Source organism: Trachypithecus francoisi, unplaced genomic scaffold (genome assembly GCF_009764315.1).
Source record: "Trachypithecus francoisi isolate TF-2019V2 unplaced genomic scaffold, Tfra_2.0 Lachesis_group15, whole genome shotgun sequence".
In the NCBI taxonomy this organism is placed as follows: Eukaryota; Metazoa; Chordata; class Mammalia; order Primates; family Cercopithecidae; genus Trachypithecus; species Trachypithecus francoisi.
The window spans coordinates 59,657,552-59,674,973 of NW_022681460.1; the positions used below are offsets into that span (position 1 = coordinate 59,657,552).

The window sequence follows — 17,422 nt, forward strand, 5'->3', positions numbered from 1 at the left end:
CTCAGCTGACATGATTATTTTGGTATTTCTGCTCTTGAGTACATAATAGAGATACAAAATACTATGTACTCTATTTGTGTGGGGGGAAACACAAAGAAACAGAGGCTTAAGAAGAGGTGGAGTAATTTCAGTGACTCAGAATGTCAGTTGTGGTTATTAATAATAGGGTTACTTCGACTTCACCATATGCAATTCTTTTGAACAAAAAATGGTTGATTTTAGTGAAATTTTAGCATGAATATTGAGAAGAGTTTATATCAAGTCTAATTTATAGAATGCCTTAGAAGTCTGGGTAACACTGGTCCTCTGATTTTCACATTTTGCAAGTGAAAGTTTCAGTGGGAGAATTTATAGTATATTAGTCCATTCTGTGCACTACTATAAAGAGATACTGAGACTGGGTAATTTATTATTTTTTTTAAAAAAAAAAAGTTTAATTGGCTCATGTTTCTGCAACTCTACAGGAAGCACAGCTAGGGAGGCCTCAGGAAACTTACAGTCATAGCGGAACGTGAAGGGGAAGCAGGTACAGCTTATGTGGCTGGAGCAGGAGGAAAGCGGCAGGTGCTACACACTTTACAACAACCTGTTCTTCTAAGAACCAACTCACTGTCATGAGAACAGCAAGAGGGAAATCTGCCCCCTTGATCCAATCACCTCTCACCAGGCCCCTCTTCCAACGCTGGGGATTACAATTTGACATGAGATTTGGGCAGGGACACTAATTCAAACCTTTTCATATAGCAGCATTTTCTTACATGCCATTTGCTCTTGACATGGTTGTGTATGTAATTTTGTATTTTAGCCACAGAAAGCTCTTTTTAACATTTACTTTGTTTGGCTTTGTGAATTACAAAACAAATAAATGAGCACTGTCATCTTATTTGTCTCTAGGACTACAGGATCTAAATGTAAGAATTCAGCTCATACGCATTAAGGGACATATAGACAATATAAAGTTACATCTCGTAAAATATAGTCAGACTGTTAAACAGTAAGTGACAGCTAATCCCATCTAACCTCGTTTTATTAATATAAATGATGAACTGAGTCTCAAAAGGGTTCAGTGCCTTCCAGAAGGTCTTGGAGTAGTTACAGGGAAAGCTGAACTTGAGTACAAGTAGTGTGTTTTCTGCTAAAGTCATGATGTGCAAGTTCTCGATGTTACTGGCCCAGTGTTCTTTTCTTTCTGAGTCTACCATCAGCCTCTTTTTCTTCTACCATCTCCAGAGGACCCTGGCTGTTTCTGGGCACATCCCAAGCAGGGAGGGAGTCACCTCTCCATTAATTACATTACATAGTTCTCATTGTCCCTGATATATGGCTGTGTAGCTTCTCAAGTGTAAGCCTAATTTTTCTCCTTGTACTTAAAATTATTTTAGATTAATAAGAAAAAAAAAAAAACACTGTCCTTGTAAATTCTTTGACCCCTTGTTTTTCTCATACTCCATCAAAATGCTTTTTAAAAGCTCAAGGGTTAGAGGTTTCCTTTTAATGAAAAATTAACTGGTTTGGTTTCCTGACCTTTTTTTTGCTAAAATCATCTATCTTGTAATGGATGTTGAAATTTCCTAGCTTTCCCTATAGTATATCTCTCACAGAAACAGTAATGTATATTTGAGGTTGACAGACCATTTAAGTTTTATGCTAGATTTGAATGAAATCTTTTGTAGACCTTTCTGGTCTGTGGTTTGAATTCTTCCTTAATGAGTTAGGGACAGCTGTGTGTGCTGCTTTCTTCTAGATTGAAATACATGATTCACATGTTTTCATCTCTACAGCCTAGGGATATATGCTACAAAGATTGAACTGAATGGGTCAGGTTAATGGATTAGGACGCACATTCCCCTGACATTTCTGGATGTATACATAGCGTTCTAAGTGAAATATACTTAAATAAGATCTTTTTTGAATTGTGCCAGTTTCATATTAAAATTTGCAATGCATTTTGAATTTTCTGCCAGTTGTAAGATTAAGCTCCTTTTTTACTTAGGAAGAACTAGAAGTATTTTTGACCACTTGATCCATAAGCTTTATTCTTTAACTTAAATCTCTACTTCTGTCATTTTTTGTAGCTGCATGAGAGTGTATGTGTCTTAGTTTTACATTTTAGTAAGAAAGATTATATTTTGTCTTATATGCTATAGTAACTCATCACTTAATCTTAAATATGGCATCCCAGTAATTTCAACTCTCCAAACAGACAAGAGCCAGACAGTGTAAAATAAAAAGGTCAGGGGGAAGGGGTATGAAATGAAAGGCTGGCTTTGAGTACAATCGATAACTTTGCCTATAGGAAGTTTCTTCCATATCTCACACAGAACCTATATTTTAATCTTCCTTAAGGCGAAGCTCTAATAAGGTAAATTATTTGGTTTTCATGTCCACAGCAGGCTACAAGCAGCAGAGGAAAAGAAGTGATTAGACTATGTGGGTGCATTGCAGTGAAGCGGGAAAGAGCAAATCCGACAGCTGCAAACACAGCTCAAAAAGCACTGTGTCTTCTACTGTTGAGCAGTGGGGCCCCCTGCCTGTCTGCCTAGCCCCGGGATTATTCCAGTAATCGTTGCTGTTTGTAATGTTGCCCCCGAATCATTCAGAAGAGGGTTAGAATGTCCTTTGAACTCTTAAGAACACAGAGAAGCAAGATACATTTTAGAAAGATAAGCATCCCTAAGTTTTTTTACCCACCATTCAGCTCTGTTCAATTTTAACATATTGCCATATTGTTATATCTTTTTTAAAGAAATAAAATATTGTTGATATGTTTGGAGCCCTCTTCTATCCCCTTTCTTTCCCTCCTATGAGTTGTACTATCTTAAACTTCATCGTCATTATTTCCATGCATATTTTCTCCTTGTGCTGCAGATAAATACACCACACACACACACATACACACACACTCTCTCTCAGAGAAAAAGTAAATGATAGGAGTAATCTTTTCAAGATTTTATACAAATAGCATTATACTATATAAATGTTCTGTGACTTGGTTGTTTTTGATTCCATTTTGGGATTCAATCTATGTGGATAACTCTTGCTATTCATTTTAACTATTGTTTCATATTCCATTATCAAAATTATCACAGTTTATTTTTTCATTCACCTGTTGATGGATTTTTTTTTTCACTTTTTGACATTACACATAATGCCATAATGAACACTTTTATACCTATCGCCTATATACGCTGTGCTCTAGGATATGTTCTTAGAGACCTAGAGGGTCACGAGGTTTTTGTTTTGACGAACGGAGGCAGGATGGTGCATTTCCGGGTTTTTCATCACCAACTTTTTCCCGTGTGCACGAGGATGCATCTGGCGCCCGGGAAGGTGCAGACCAACCGGGCATGTGCCAGGTGATGTCAATCCGAAGAGATCAAGATTTACCTGGTGGCACCTGCGGCGCCTTCCCCCCCCCTCCCCTGACGCGTCCGTGCCCCGCCTATTGCCCTTCCACTCCTAGAAAAGCCACTCCTGGCAGATGCACGGGGCGGGCTTCCTCAGCCCCTACCTTTGTCGGGACTGCATTAGGAACTCTGCCCGAGAGCTCTACTGGGTGACTCTCTCGGCCTCCTTTGCCGGAGGCCAACAGACTTCACCCCCATACCTTTTTCTCTGGAGCTAGATGACCAAAGAATAAATTTGCAGTTTTGCTTTTAGCCTTGCCTACTCGCTGGTTCTTTTGTGCTCGCTCTGGTGGTCTTAGAAAAACAAATCAGTTGGCGCCGAAGACCGGGAGGAGACCCCTCCTCAGGCCTCTAAGGGTTGAGGAACCTCCTCCTGCTCCCACGCGGCAGACGGACCAGGACCTGAGACCCGCTTCCCTCACTCTCACGGCCTTTCTGGGGTAAGTGCCCTTGTCTCCTCTTTACCTCCCTCGGCCAGAAATCCTGCGCAGGTCCGAGGTCCATTTGGAGCCACCAAGTGGCTCGGGAGACCCGTTCAGGACGGAGACGTCCGCCTGAAGGTAATCTCCATTTTGGCTTCAAGAGCCTCCAGTTTGTCTCTGCTGGTTCCAAAGGACGCTTTGAAGCCAGGCAGGGATCCATTTCCATTGTGTCCATTGTGTAAGTAAAGAGGAAACAAATGGGAAACCCCCAGTCCAAATTTCCAAAGAGCACCCCCTTAGGGTGCCTCCTAGCCAATTTAAAAAACCTTACAGCTTGAACAAGACCTTAGGAGGAAGCGGTTAATTTTCCTTTCCACTGTGGCGTGATCAATCTCAGCAATTTCTGCCAGCGGCTAGGCAAGTGGTCCGAAATTAATTACGTACAAGGCTTTGGGCCTTATGCTGTCGTCCCGACCTGCCCTATATTCCTCCTTCTCTCCCCTCTCTCTCCAACCCCTCCCTTCCTGCCCAGACTCCTCCTTCCTCCTCCTTATCTACTAGTAATCCACTCGGTCCCGTGCCTCCTTCGGGGCCCCCAACTGGCTGTCTTGAGTCCCCTATCTCTGCCCACACCCTCCTACAGTGTTAGCACCTTTGTGAGAGGTGGCTGGGGCAGAGGGGGTAGTCAGAGTACATGTCCCTTTTTCATTGGCCGATCTTTTCAAAATTGAGAAGCGTTTAGGCGATTTCTCAGCTAATCCTACCATATACATAAAGGAATTTAGATACCTTTGTCAGGCCTATGACTTAACTTGGCATGACCTCCAGGTTATCCTAACCTCTACCCTAAACTGACTGAGGTTCTAACCCAGTATACCCGGTTAGATCTGGCCTCCCCCACAGGGGCCACTATTTTGGCGTCTTATTTCATTTCTCAATCAGCTCCTGACATGCGTAAGAAACTTCAAAAGGTAGAGGATGGTCCTCAGGCACCAATACAAGACCTGGTTAAATTAGCCTTTAAGGTCTATAACTCCAGAGAGGAGACGGCAAGCTCGCCTTGAACAGAAGTTACAGCTCCTAGCAGCGGCTTTACAGCCCAGTTGTAACCCCAGGCCAGAGAGTACACACTCCGCAGACTCCAAGGCTACAAAAGGAGCCTGCTATAAGTGCAGCAAAGCAGGACACTATGCCAACAGGTGTCCGCAAGGTCCCCGAGCCCCAACGCAGCCTTGCTATAAGTGCAAGGCATCAGGACATTGGACCAGTGAATGTCCTAACCCTCGTCCACCAGCACCCCCTGCCCTGCTTGCCAGCAGGGAGGACACTGGAAGTCTGATTGCCCCACCCTGAGAACAGGTGCTGCGTCTCCACGTGACCCCCTTTCCCAGGATCCTGGGAGCTCCTTCCAGCTCCTACATCTAGACGATGACAACTGAAGGTGCCGAGACTCGGGGACCCCCATCACCCTCGCCGAGCCGCGGGTAACTCTCCTGGTAGCGGGTAAGACAATCAATTTTTTAATCAACAGTGAGGCTACCTATTCTGTTTTGCCGTCCTTCTCTGGACCTAGCCTTCCATCCAATATCTCTGTAGTAGGAGTAAGCAGAAAGCCATCCACTCCACAAAAACTCCACTCCTTAATTGCTGCCTGGCCAACAACTACTCTGCGCACTCGTTCCTCATTCTCAGCTAAAAAGGGCCCCTACCGAAAGCGATCAGTGGAAATCAGTTTGGCTTTCCCCCACTCGCCTCAAACTTACTAAATTTTCTTAACTATCATACTCCTCAACTTTGCTGGGACCTTCCTTCTGGGTTTTGCCCCTATTCCAACAAATGCTTCCATTCCTCATTCCTATACTAATACTGTGCCTTATTTTATTCTTCATCCGTACGTCCAAATGCCAACCATGGGCCCCGACCTTGACGACGCCCCTTAACAGCAGGAAGTAGCCAGACAGACCACGGCGCCCCTTATCACTATTACCAATAAAAGGTTGGAATGTTTTGACGAACGGAGGCAGGATGGTGCATTTCCGGGTTTTTCATCACCAACTTTTTCCCGTGTGCACGAGGATGCATCTGGCGCCCGGGAAGGTGCAGACCAACCGGGCATGTGCCAGGTGATGTCAATCCGAAGAGATCAAAATTTACCTGGTGGCACCTGCGGCGCCTTCCCCCCCTCCCCTGACGCGTCCGTGCCCCGCCTATTGCCCTTCCACTCCTAGAAAAGCCACTCCTGGCAGATGCACGGGGCGGGCTTCCTCAGCCCCTACCTTTGTCGGGACTGCATTAGGAACTCTGCCTGAGAGCTCTACTGGGTGACTCTCTCGGCCTCCTTTGCTGGAGGCCAACAGACTTCACCCCCATACCTTTTTCTCTGGAGCTAGATGACCAAAGAATAAATTTGCAGTTTTGCTTTTAGCCTTGCCTACTCGCTGGTTCTTTTGTGCTCGCTCTGGTGGTCTTAGAAAAACAAATCAGTTTTACACAGCTTCAGCTCTACTGTATATTGCCAAATTATGCTACAAATGCTTGTACAGATTTCCTCTCTCACTAGCAGTATCTGAAACTTCCTGTAGCTGCAGATATTCTCCAATATCAGGTTCTATTAGCTTTTTTTAAATGTTCATTTCATATGTGTGAAATTATATCTAATGTTCTAATTTGCATATTCCTATTTTGTACTGTGGTAGAGCATAGTTTATATTATGGTTTATTTGGATTTCTCTTATGTGAGTTGCCTTATATATTCCATTAGCTGTTTACCTTATGATTATTGATGTATGGGAATTTCATCTGTACTCTGAACACTATAATAAAGTATGGTGGTGGTGGTGGTGGTGGTTATTGAGGAGGGCGTCTTGCTGTGTTGCCCAGGCTGGTCTTGAACTCCTGGCCTCTGGCAATCCTGCTTTGGCTTCCCAAAGCACTGGAATTATAGGCATGAGCCACTGTTCCCAGCCAAGAGCAAAATTCTTTTAAAAGGCATACATAAACATAAAATAAAATTTTTTAAAAAGACATACATTTACATATATGTATATCTTTTCTTATATAGCATATATATATATGTCTTTTCATATATAGCTCTGCCTTTGCATCTTTAGGAAATTCTTCCCTACCATGGAGGTCATAGATATTTACTTATAAAAATTTTAATGCCGGGCGCGGTGGCTCAAGCCTGTAATCCCAGCACTTTGGGAGGCCGAGACGGGCGGATCAGAAGGTCAGGAGATGGAGACAATCCTGGCTAACCTGGTGAAACCCCGTCTCTACTAAAAAATACAAAAAACTAGCCGGGCGAGATGGCATGCGCCTGTAGTCGCAGCTACTCGGGAGGTTGAGGCAGGAGAATGGCGTGAACCCGGGAGGCGGAGCTTGCAATGAGCTGAGATCCGGCCACTGTACTCCAGCCTGGGCGACAGAGCGAGAGTCCGTCTCAAAAAAAAAAAAAATTAAAATTTTGTTTTTCACTTATTGTTAATTTGTTTAGCGTTTATTTTTGGTTATGGTATGAGGTAGGGACCTGTTTTCTCCTATAGATATCTAATTATACCAGTGTCACTTATTGAAGGATCCTTCTTTTTCTGTTAGCAGTTGCTACATCAAATCTATCATGTGCTAGATACCTACATGTGCTTGGGTCTGTTTCTAAAGCATTTGTTTTATTGATCTGTCTGTGCCTGCATCAATTTTGATGTCTGGTAGGGGAGCTCTCCTATCATTGCTGGTATTCTTCAGGAGTATCCTGGCCATTCTTGGCCTTATATAAATTTTACATGGAATTCAATTTTAAATACATATATAATACATATGGAAGTTAATTTTTAAAATCCTGTTGGACTTTTAATTGAAATTGCATTGCATTTATGAATTAATTTAAATATACCTAAAAAATTGCAAAACAGAAATGTTTAAGTGCTTAAAACCATAAATTACTAGGTTTTTACATTGTTTGTCAAGAACAGCCAATTCCCCAAGAGTTCTGAATACTCACGGTTTTAGTATATTAAGTGAAGAAAAGCATACCATTTAAAATGTTCATTCATATGTTGGAGCAATTCAGAAAATTAAGTATTTAAGCATCTTTCATTTTTCATTATGCTTGCTAATTTCTTCAAGTATTTATTGATTGCTTGTTTTATGTAGGACCTTCTGCTATCGAATATAACAGTGGTTCGAAAATCGCAACAGCCAGTGGTAGAGCAAATGTTCTTATTTTTGTAGTTCATTATATATGACATAAATCACACTTCTTAGGTGTACCTCTGTTGATGTTGGAGGAAAATATTCCCCATGTTTGTTGTGTGTCATGTGTCACATAGCCTACCCTTTTCATATTTGCCTCAAAAAGTCCACCTAGTGTTCAGAAATAATGAAATGTTCACTCTTTTTCATCTAATCAGGCTGGACTAATTATTTGCTAAAATTCGTTTTTGTCTCTCTCTAGAGACTTGCAGCCAATACAGGAAGCAAACAACGTAGTCGCCTCTCTGTTATGGCTCAGTACCTCTGCAATGTTCGACACATCTTTACAATTCCAGGACGAGCTTTTGTCCCCAAACCAGAGGTAAGCTTCTGCTTATTTGTTGTAGTATATCAGAATTAGGACATTTGTTCCCCTGAGGATGTGTAATAGGAAATAACCTCTAGGATCTAACTTTTGTTTCTGTGCAAACTGACACCGTACTTTACTTCTCCTGAATAAGAACCACAAAAATCATAATATGAATGGCTAGTTCTTATTATAATTGTTCTCCTTAGGTAAGGTGACTAAATGTTTAGGTTCATGCATGTTACCCTGGTGGCACTGTCATTCATCATCTTCATCATCATGTTACTCTTAAAGTATCCCCGTATGGAAGATAAGTTATACGGTCACCTAATATTTGAGGAAAGAAAGAAATTCCTTCTGTGATTTCTGTTAGAGACCTCTAACTAAAGCTACATCAAACATGGTTTACTTAACACTTTTTTGGGAAACCTTATTATGGTCATGTTATTTGTGGTGAATCATCTGTGGATAAAATAGTTGGATATTAAACTAGGCTTTGACTATTATATATTAGTTATGTGAGTAAGTGCTAGTTACAGAAACAGAGTTTGTCTGCCAAATATTAAATTAAAAAAACTGGTGTCTCTTTTAGCAAAACCACTGCTTGGTTAGTTACTACAAGATGTGTACTATTAAAAACGCATCTTTTTCTTCAGTGAATGTATATTGAGCATTTACTGCTTGAAAATGGGTTGGGTAGCAAGGGGAGTCTGCCTTCAGGGAGTTCACAGCCTCATGAGGAACAGAAATTTCTCACTGGTCCCTAAAACTCTCAAATACAAGGTCTTGCACAGTTTCCCTTACATCATATATCCTTCATAAATAAAAAGAGATAGCATGGGAAAAAATACATTATTTGACTATAGATTTAGATATAGATTCTAGATTTAGAATAGGGACCCTAACCAATAGTGTTAGATCTACTTGTCTGTCTTGAAGCACACCTAAGCGATCTCCATGCTCTTTGCTGCCACCGTCATACTTTCTTTGCCATTTGGCCAGTTAGCTGAGCGTTCAGGTGACTAGGAAGTCAGGCCATCTTCCGATTACATAACAGACATAATTGTCAGCTTTTTCTTTTTTTTTTTTTTTTTTTTTTTTTTTTTTTTTTGAGAGGAACCCAGTCTTTATTTTGAAACAATAGGTGGCCTCCTGGTGGCTGGAACGTGCTTCCGCCTGCGGGGCCCAGTGTCCGGACTCCACTGGATCTGTAGCACTCAGACGCTTAGGATGTGTTTCAAGAAGGCCTCGTAGTTGATGCAGCCGTTGCTGTCCTCATGTCCTGCCAGAACAGTCTCCACCTCCTCCTCAGTCATCATCTCTCCAAGGGTGGTGAGAACATGTCTGAGCTCTGCTCCCATGACTTTGCCGTCCCCCTCCTTGTCAAACACACGAAGCCCCTCCAAGTAGTCCTCATATGTGCCTTGGTCCCGGTTCTTGGCCACTGCCTGGAGCATGGGCAGGAAAGTTTCAAAGTCCACACGCCGGGACTTCAGCTCATCACTCTTGGGGTTCCCCAGGACCTTGAGCACCTCGGCGTTGGTGGGGTTCTGGCCCAGGGCCCTCATCACGTCCCCACACTGGCTGTACAGGATCTTGCCATCCCCTACTCGGTCAAACAGCTCGAAGGCCTCCTTGAACTCCTCCAGCTGGTCCTTGTTAAACTCGATCACCACTTTGGAGAGATCGATTGGAGGCTCCTGGGTTTTCTGAGGGGCCTGGGGGACAGCTGGCTCAGCTTTGCTCTTGGCTGGAGGAGCCCCTGCTGCTGCTGCTGGCTTAGCAGCAGGTTTGGAGATGGAGGGCCCTGCCGGTTTCTTCACGGGAACATCCTTCTTGGGAGGCATGATGTCCGGTGGCCAAAGGACAGTGTGTGGATGGGGGCACCCATCTCCTGCGGGGTCCGCGTCTGGGGCTGGGGAGGGGGCGGGGCAATTGTCAGCTTTTTCTAAATCGAGCCCAGGGAGCTTGCTATCAGTGCCACCTCCCTTCAGCATCTCAGATTTCAGAGACATTGTGAATGACTTCTCCCAGAATAATTAGATCCAAGACAGAATCTGATGATTGGAGATACCTTATGGGTTATCTTCAAATTTAAAGCATTTGTGCTTTCAGGGACTTTCTCTCCCCTTATAATGGAAAAAAAAAAAAAAAAAAACAGTGACCATGTAGCTTGCTTTCTTGTCATGCACATGTGTATTCATATAACATTTTAAATAGTATAAGACTCGTTGTGTCAAAAACCAAGATTCTTACTCGTAGGCCTCTATAGTTATGGTTATTACCATTATCCAGAATCTCCAGGCTATTTAAATTTTACTAATGGGTTTTTAGAATAGATATTAGAATATTTTTAGTGGAAGCTTTCTAACTCTGTTTTAGTTACCTAGTTGAGATTATTTGATGGTATTTCAAAGTTATTATCCACTTTATCTTTGATTTAGGGGTAAGGTATATATGTAGTTTATCAATTAAAATTTATCTTCTCTGGGATTAAGGCCCCAAGAAAATATTTATTATTTGGAAAAAAGCTAGCTATGTCTTGGATTCCTTTTTTTATCAAGGGATGTTTACATTTTGGCAAATGAAACATTTTCATAGCAATTTACTTCACATTTTTTATTATGTTGTAACTATTACATACAGGAGATTTATTTGTAATCCAGAAAAGCACTTATCAAGGACTTATAGGTGTGCACCACCACACCCAACTAATTTTTGTATTTATTCATAGAGACAGGATTTTGCCATATTGGCCAGGCTGGTCTTGAACTCATGGTCTCAAGTGATCTGCCCGCTTCAGCCTCCCAAAGTGCTGGGATTACAGGCTACATTTTAGTTCTAAAATAATTCTCTGCTGCTCTGAAGTAATTTTACCATATTAGGGCAAAGCAGAAATGTTCTGAGGAAAGCCAGAAAATATTTTGCTGACTGTTAGATTGAGCAAATGTTTTAAAAATTCATTTTCTTAAATAAAGAGGAGGAGTTTTTACAGAGATGACAAAATAATTCAAGGCTAGTACTCTAAACCTTCTGCATGCAGGAAGAGAAAGTCCTAGACACACACAATTGCAACACAAGGTAAGATAAGCTAAGTGCTAAAAATAGAGGTTGGGCAGATTCCTGGGTGGTTGAGAGAGGGAGATTAATGCCCAGAAAAAATTTACTAACATTCATTACTTACTCTCAGTCAAAACTCCAAGAATCGGATATAGATAATTTCCTTTGCGATACAATGAGGGGCTTAACTTATAACCACTTTTGGGACATTTTCCTGTGAGAATCTGCTATCCCTTCTATTTCTCAATCTTTTAACTAGCTCAATCCAGCTTTAATGGCAGAACTTTCACTACCATTGAACTATCACAATCCTGTTCTGACTAGTTGAACTGAATTACTGCTGAACTTCACTCTTACTAAGCTCTCTAGTGTAGTTCCCAAAATTTGAACCCAATTACTTTCTGTCTACAAAACAGACAGCCTCTGAAGTTCTTAAAATTAGGCTAATTGGTCTACTTTAGTGTCTCTTAAACTACTAGAGTCTGTAGTATGTAGCTTTTAAGTTAGTTTTTTTGTGTGTGTGTGTTTCCATTTCACTGTTAATGAAATTATTTTACATTTATAAGACAGAATGTCTTTTGCAATGCAAATTCAGAACCAAAATTGTTTTCATGAGATAATACAACCTGTTAAGTTTCTCAAGCTAGCTTCTCTACTGGCCTCAGTAGATCCCTGAGAATCCACATATTTCTGGGGTTCCATGCTTAATCTTTTTTTTCAGCTAGTCTGCGCATTTCTCAAGTTTGGGAAATACTGAGCTATTCGCTAGCTCCTCAAAATTCTGTCTTTTTTTTTTTTTTTAATGAATTATGGTGATAGGCCTCGTAATCTAACACAGTTCCTAAGGAGTGGACAGGCTTTTTAGTTCTCAACACTATTCTTTTTTTTTTTTTTTTTTTTTTTTTTTTTTTTTTTTTGAGACAGAGTCTCACTCTGTCGTGCAGGCTGGAGCGCAATGAGGTGATCTCGGCTCACTGCAACCTCCACATTCTGGATTCAGGTGATTCTCCTGCCTCAGCCTTCCGAGTAGCTGGGATTACAGGCGCCCGCCACCACACCCGGCTAATTTTTGTATTTTTAGTAGAGACGAGGTTTCACCATGTTGGCCAAGCTGGTCTCGAACTCTTGACCTCAAGTAATCCACCCGCCTGAGCCTCCCAAAGTGCTGGGATTACAGGCATGAGCCACCATGCCCAGCCAGTTCTCAACACTATTCTCTACTCTGACCTAGTAGAAAAAATAATTTAGTTATATTATGTAGCAGGTTCTTGTTTATTGACACTAACAGAGGCAGTAGACTTCCAAGTAAGCTAGACCTACTGGAATTCCAGTACTGCTAGTTTTGAGAACCTGGTCATGTTAATAGGCTGAGTTTACTACATCCAGATTTGGCCAATAATACCGCCCTTGAAGGACATTCATGAGGAATAGAAATAATCAATGGAGAGTGCCTAATATGCATATCTCGCAGTAAATGCTGCCAGCCAAAGTAGTTGTTATTGTTATGATATAAACAAATATTTATGAACTAAGTTGTAGTATTCTAACAGTAGGGATTATACTTTTTAAGCTATATACAGAATTAATACTTAATTTTACCTATTTGGAAGTATGGTATATATAGAATAAGTTACCCTCAAACATGGTACAAATTTAAAGCATAAATGGTGTCCATTAAATTGTAGGTGAATTAATGATATATCCATGACATACAAAGAAAAGACTGGAACTTGAGGCATCCACTCTTGACCTTTGAAGAGCAATTTCAAGGCTTCCAACCCTGCTTATTCACAGCTATTGAGGCCTTGACCTCTGTGGGAGATTGTCTTGAGTTTGGTGGGTGGATGGGTCCAGAGAAGAGACAACTGTTTTTCATGCTTTTGTGTTTTTTGAAATCTGATATCAAGGATGTTGTTTCTGCTGTATATTTACCTTGTTTTCAAGAATCATTTTGGTATAAGGTCAGAACACTAGTATTTTCCTTCTTAAGACTCTTCTATCTTTGGTCTGTATTCTCTTCCTAGAATCAGATTGAGATGGGATTTTCACAAAGGCGATGTATTGAAAAGGGCCCTCAGGAGAAGGGGCATGAGGGTAGCGGGAAAGAGCAGGGGAAGAGCTAAATAAGAATATTGTTCCTCTGGGAGACCAGCTTCAGCCTGGAACCATGGCGGGAGAAGGAACTGTGTAGCACAAATTGCCCCACGTGTCTGTGTTCCCTTGAGGCAAGGGACCAGCTTGTTGGAACCTGTGCCAGCCAGTCTTTGCAGGGATCAGTGGGGCAGTCACTTCCCAGTAGAGGCAGCTCCATCTCTGGGAGCTGTTAGCACCCATCAGTGCCAGCAGCTGGGGGATGGCTGCCCTGGCCCAGTGGAAGGAGCTTGGCCAAGACACAGCATCCTGTCTGGCTTCCTACCAGTAGACAAAGCTGTAAGATGACTCATATGGCCACTTCTCTGCCTCGGTTGCTTGGAAGTTCTAAACCAAGTTTCATGTTTAATTGCTTTAGCATGCTTCAACCAGGAACATTGAGTAGCGTTTTTCCTCTCTTCTTTTTGTTTGTAACTTTAGTCTTTCATCTTTATCAGTTGTCTTAATACTTATTATAACTGCAATTTTATTATAAGTTGCCTCAAATTCTTTTTTAAAGCCCTGGAGTCCAAAATAAAAATAAAAATAAACCAAAAGCCATTTTTATGATTAGAGCAGTACCAGAGTCATCTTCCTTAAAAATCAGGTGAAATATGTGTTGAATAGAGATAAGAGTATTTGCTCTTACAATTTTAATTCAGTACTAGGCATGCTTTCATAAACTGCTCAAGAATAAAGTAAACGGTAAGTATTCTAAATCCAAGGAAGGAGAAAGCAAAATTGCATTTTTGCATACTTTTGCATACATACTTTTATGTATGTATAAAATGCAATGAAATTAATACAAAAGCTACTGGAGATAATGATAATAATGTGACAGTGTTCTGCAGAATTATAGGCTAGGCTAAAAATCCTCAAAAGTCAATTTAGTATTTGCTAAAGTAATGTAGCTGACAATATAGTGATGAAAGACATATGAGAAAACATTGTCCACGTCCAAAACTGAACTTCTACCTAACTACTCTAGACCTGCCCTCCCCCTGCCTCATATTCGCTATGCTGACTAATGACGTCATCCACCAATGTCATCCAAGCCTAAACCTTGGAGGTCATCTTAAGCACCACCTCCCCAGACCTTTACAACTGCTGACCCTCGCAACTAGGCAGTCGTTAACCAGCTTCTGACATTACCTAAATTGCTCCCAAACCCATCCCAATTTTATACCCAATTCTTCTGACTTAATTTAAGTCTATCATTTTTGTCAGAATTGCTAGATGAATTCTTCAGTCATATGTGTAGATACAGATATACACATGCTCCATAGGTTAAAAAAATTAAGTATGATATTTTTGGGCTTCTGGGTTTTGTTTTGGTAACTTTTGATCAAAGAAAAATGAATAAGTATATTCAATAAATTAGACTATGATTTCTCAAACTGTCGACACTTGGGGCCAGATAATTCTTTGTTGCCAGAGTTTGTCCTGTGCGTTGTAAGATACTTAACAGCATCCCTGGCCTCTTCCTACTAAATTCCAGTAGCACTACCTCAATTGAGACAACCAAAAATGTGTCCTGGCATTGCCAAATGTCCCCTGCAGGCTAAACTCACCCCAGAGGAAGCCGCTCGATTAGACTAAGAACGATCGAGTAGCACTAGTCATACGCTTTCTGTGCACCAACTGCTTTCTGTGTGTCATCTCATTTAATCCCCACAAGAACTCTATGGATAGATGCCATTCTTATTCTCATTTTCACATGAGCAAACCAAGACCTTAGTTAAGTAATGCATACTGTGTAACCATGCACCCACACCAGGGCTTGCACCCACGTGGTTTGACTCCAGAATCTGGTTCCCTCAGGTTGGAGCCGTCTCCCTACTTGCTAGTTATGTGACCTTGGGCAAGTTAGGGAACTTAGGTCATCTCTGTCTCCCTCAGTGTCCTGTAAGATCAGATCGTCAGAATAGTTCCCGCTTGGTAGAGTTGTTAGGTTTAAACCAGTAGACAAAGGATTTAGACCAGGACTGGCATGTGTTAGGAAGCACTTGCCATGACATGTCACTGAGAATGCACAGGTAAAAAGGACACCTCACCTCCCAGACTAGTTGGAGATGCAATCATGTAAACTTGTAATTTCATAATTTCTTAAATAGAGCATTTTTACACAGTACACATTACTTAAGTCTTGGTATGCTCATGGGAGCTATTGTAAGGATTAAATGAGAGAATTTATTAAATTCATAATTTGTTAAAAAGAACATTTTCTGAGAACACAGATGCAGGTTTGAACTTCTAGGCTGTCAGGATTGAGTTTACAGGAGAGGTCCCCTGTGAATCCTGAAGGGTGAGCAGGAGCTTTGGTAGCAAGGGAGCGAGGCTGGGAGGAGTGCAGGTGGAGAAATGAACGCAGCAGGATAGGAATTCCTGTAGGAATGGAGAGACTCCACATTTATGGCATGATTGCCACTTCCAAACAATACGTTGGGCCATTATTTCGTATAAAATGTCTGATTTTCTGACAGTTTGAAATATTCCTGTTTCTACTTAGAAAGAAAATATCCCAGAGCTAAATAAAAATTATTTTTTGAAGTATATATAGAATGATATAGCAGATACAAAGAGAAGTTTACTGTAGGACTAAAGGCTACATAGACTATATAAACCCCGCCACATTAAGCAAAGTGAGAGAACTACTAATGGGGTCAAAGCAGTTCTATCACATTAATTTGCATGAAAACCTTCTTTGTGTCAGAATTCTTTTTAATATGACACTTGTGTATAAAATAACATTTTGATCACTCAAAAGGAGTACATACTTTAAACAATCATTTAACCTTCTGCAAAATGATTCCCTTCCTAATTCCCATATGTGATAATACGTTTTCGTTTTAGCGATTTCATTAATAGCTAATAACAGTGTTGCAGAAGAGAATGTCCACCCAGTAAAATAGGCATAAGATATGTGAGTCTACTTCTGTATGCACAAATGAAAGTTATTTACTTACATAAAAGATGTTCTTCCCACTTCCTGAGTTATTCATGTACAAAGAAATAGTCTTTTTTCCCCCTTTACCATTGAATCACTGACAGTGACTAAGCTTCCATTAACAAATAAATTGTTAGAGACAATGGTGTGCAATGTTTCCTTCGCACCTACTGAAAACTCAGTTTTTATTTTCTTGCTAAAATATTTGAATCACATATCATAATTTATATTTTAAAAGCATTCTTTATTTAAAATATATCTTGACATTCATTAATTGAAACAGCTCATTTATAAGAAAACAACATTTTTGTTAGCATGAATGAAATTTGAGAGAAAAAGTGACAACTTAAAAGTAACTTTTATCATCCAAATACTAGTAAATGAGAGGGGAAGTGGGATGGTAGTAAATCCAGAATGTTATAGGATAAATGAACTTAACCTGTGGAGAGTACTCTTGCTAGAAGCAGAAGAAGGGAGTTCTTAAACATTTTGAAGCAAACTGTTGTTGTTATCACTTAGCTTGTACTTAATGCTTTAAGAGTCCTAGAGATTTTAGTTTGGTTTGGCTTTGCTTTATTGTGGTAGCATTTACCAATGTCTTCAGTTCTGCCTAAATCTTGGTTTGCATATAATATTGTCAGCTCTTACAAATATATGTAGATGGTTTTCTAAAATGAAAAAGAAACGGGCTGGTCACAGGAGGTGGGGACTTGGGATGGATGGTTTTGGCAGCATCTGAATGGAATAGGCAGCTCTTGTATTCCTAATGTACATTCACACACTGTAGCTTTAAAACAGAAGCAAGTTGCTATGTTGTTGCCAGCCACATAGCAAAGTGGAGAATATTCTTGGTTTACACCAGGGCAAGGTACTTTTTATACTTGGCAGTTTAGTTCTT

At 40.8% G+C, this 17,422-nt stretch overlaps 2 protein-coding genes across 2 annotated transcripts in view; one reads left to right on the forward strand and one right to left on the reverse strand.

Moving 5' to 3' along the window:
- Nucleotides 1-17,422, forward strand: part of TFB1M (transcription factor B1, mitochondrial) — a 58,702-nt gene that overhangs the window by 23,233 nt on the left and 18,047 nt on the right. The window contains exon 5 of the mRNA XM_033234983.1: nucleotides 8,283-8,402. Coding sequence (XP_033090874.1) covers nucleotides 8,283-8,402 — 120 coding nt within the window. The remainder of the gene's footprint in view (nucleotides 1-8,282; nucleotides 8,403-17,422) is intronic.
- Nucleotides 9,499-10,417, reverse strand: LOC117097251 (myosin light chain 6B-like). The gene has a single exon (XM_033234984.1). It carries the CDS (start codon nucleotides 10,400-10,402, stop codon nucleotides 9,605-9,607), a length of 798 nt encoding a protein of 265 aa, XP_033090875.1. The 5' UTR covers nucleotides 10,403-10,417; the 3' UTR covers nucleotides 9,499-9,604.

Excerpts from the sequence above, each read along its gene's own strand:
- LOC117097251 (XM_033234984.1), bottom strand. The coding sequence starts at position 10,402 with ATGTCTCTGAAATCTGAGATGCTGAAGGGAGGTGGCACTGATAGCAAG.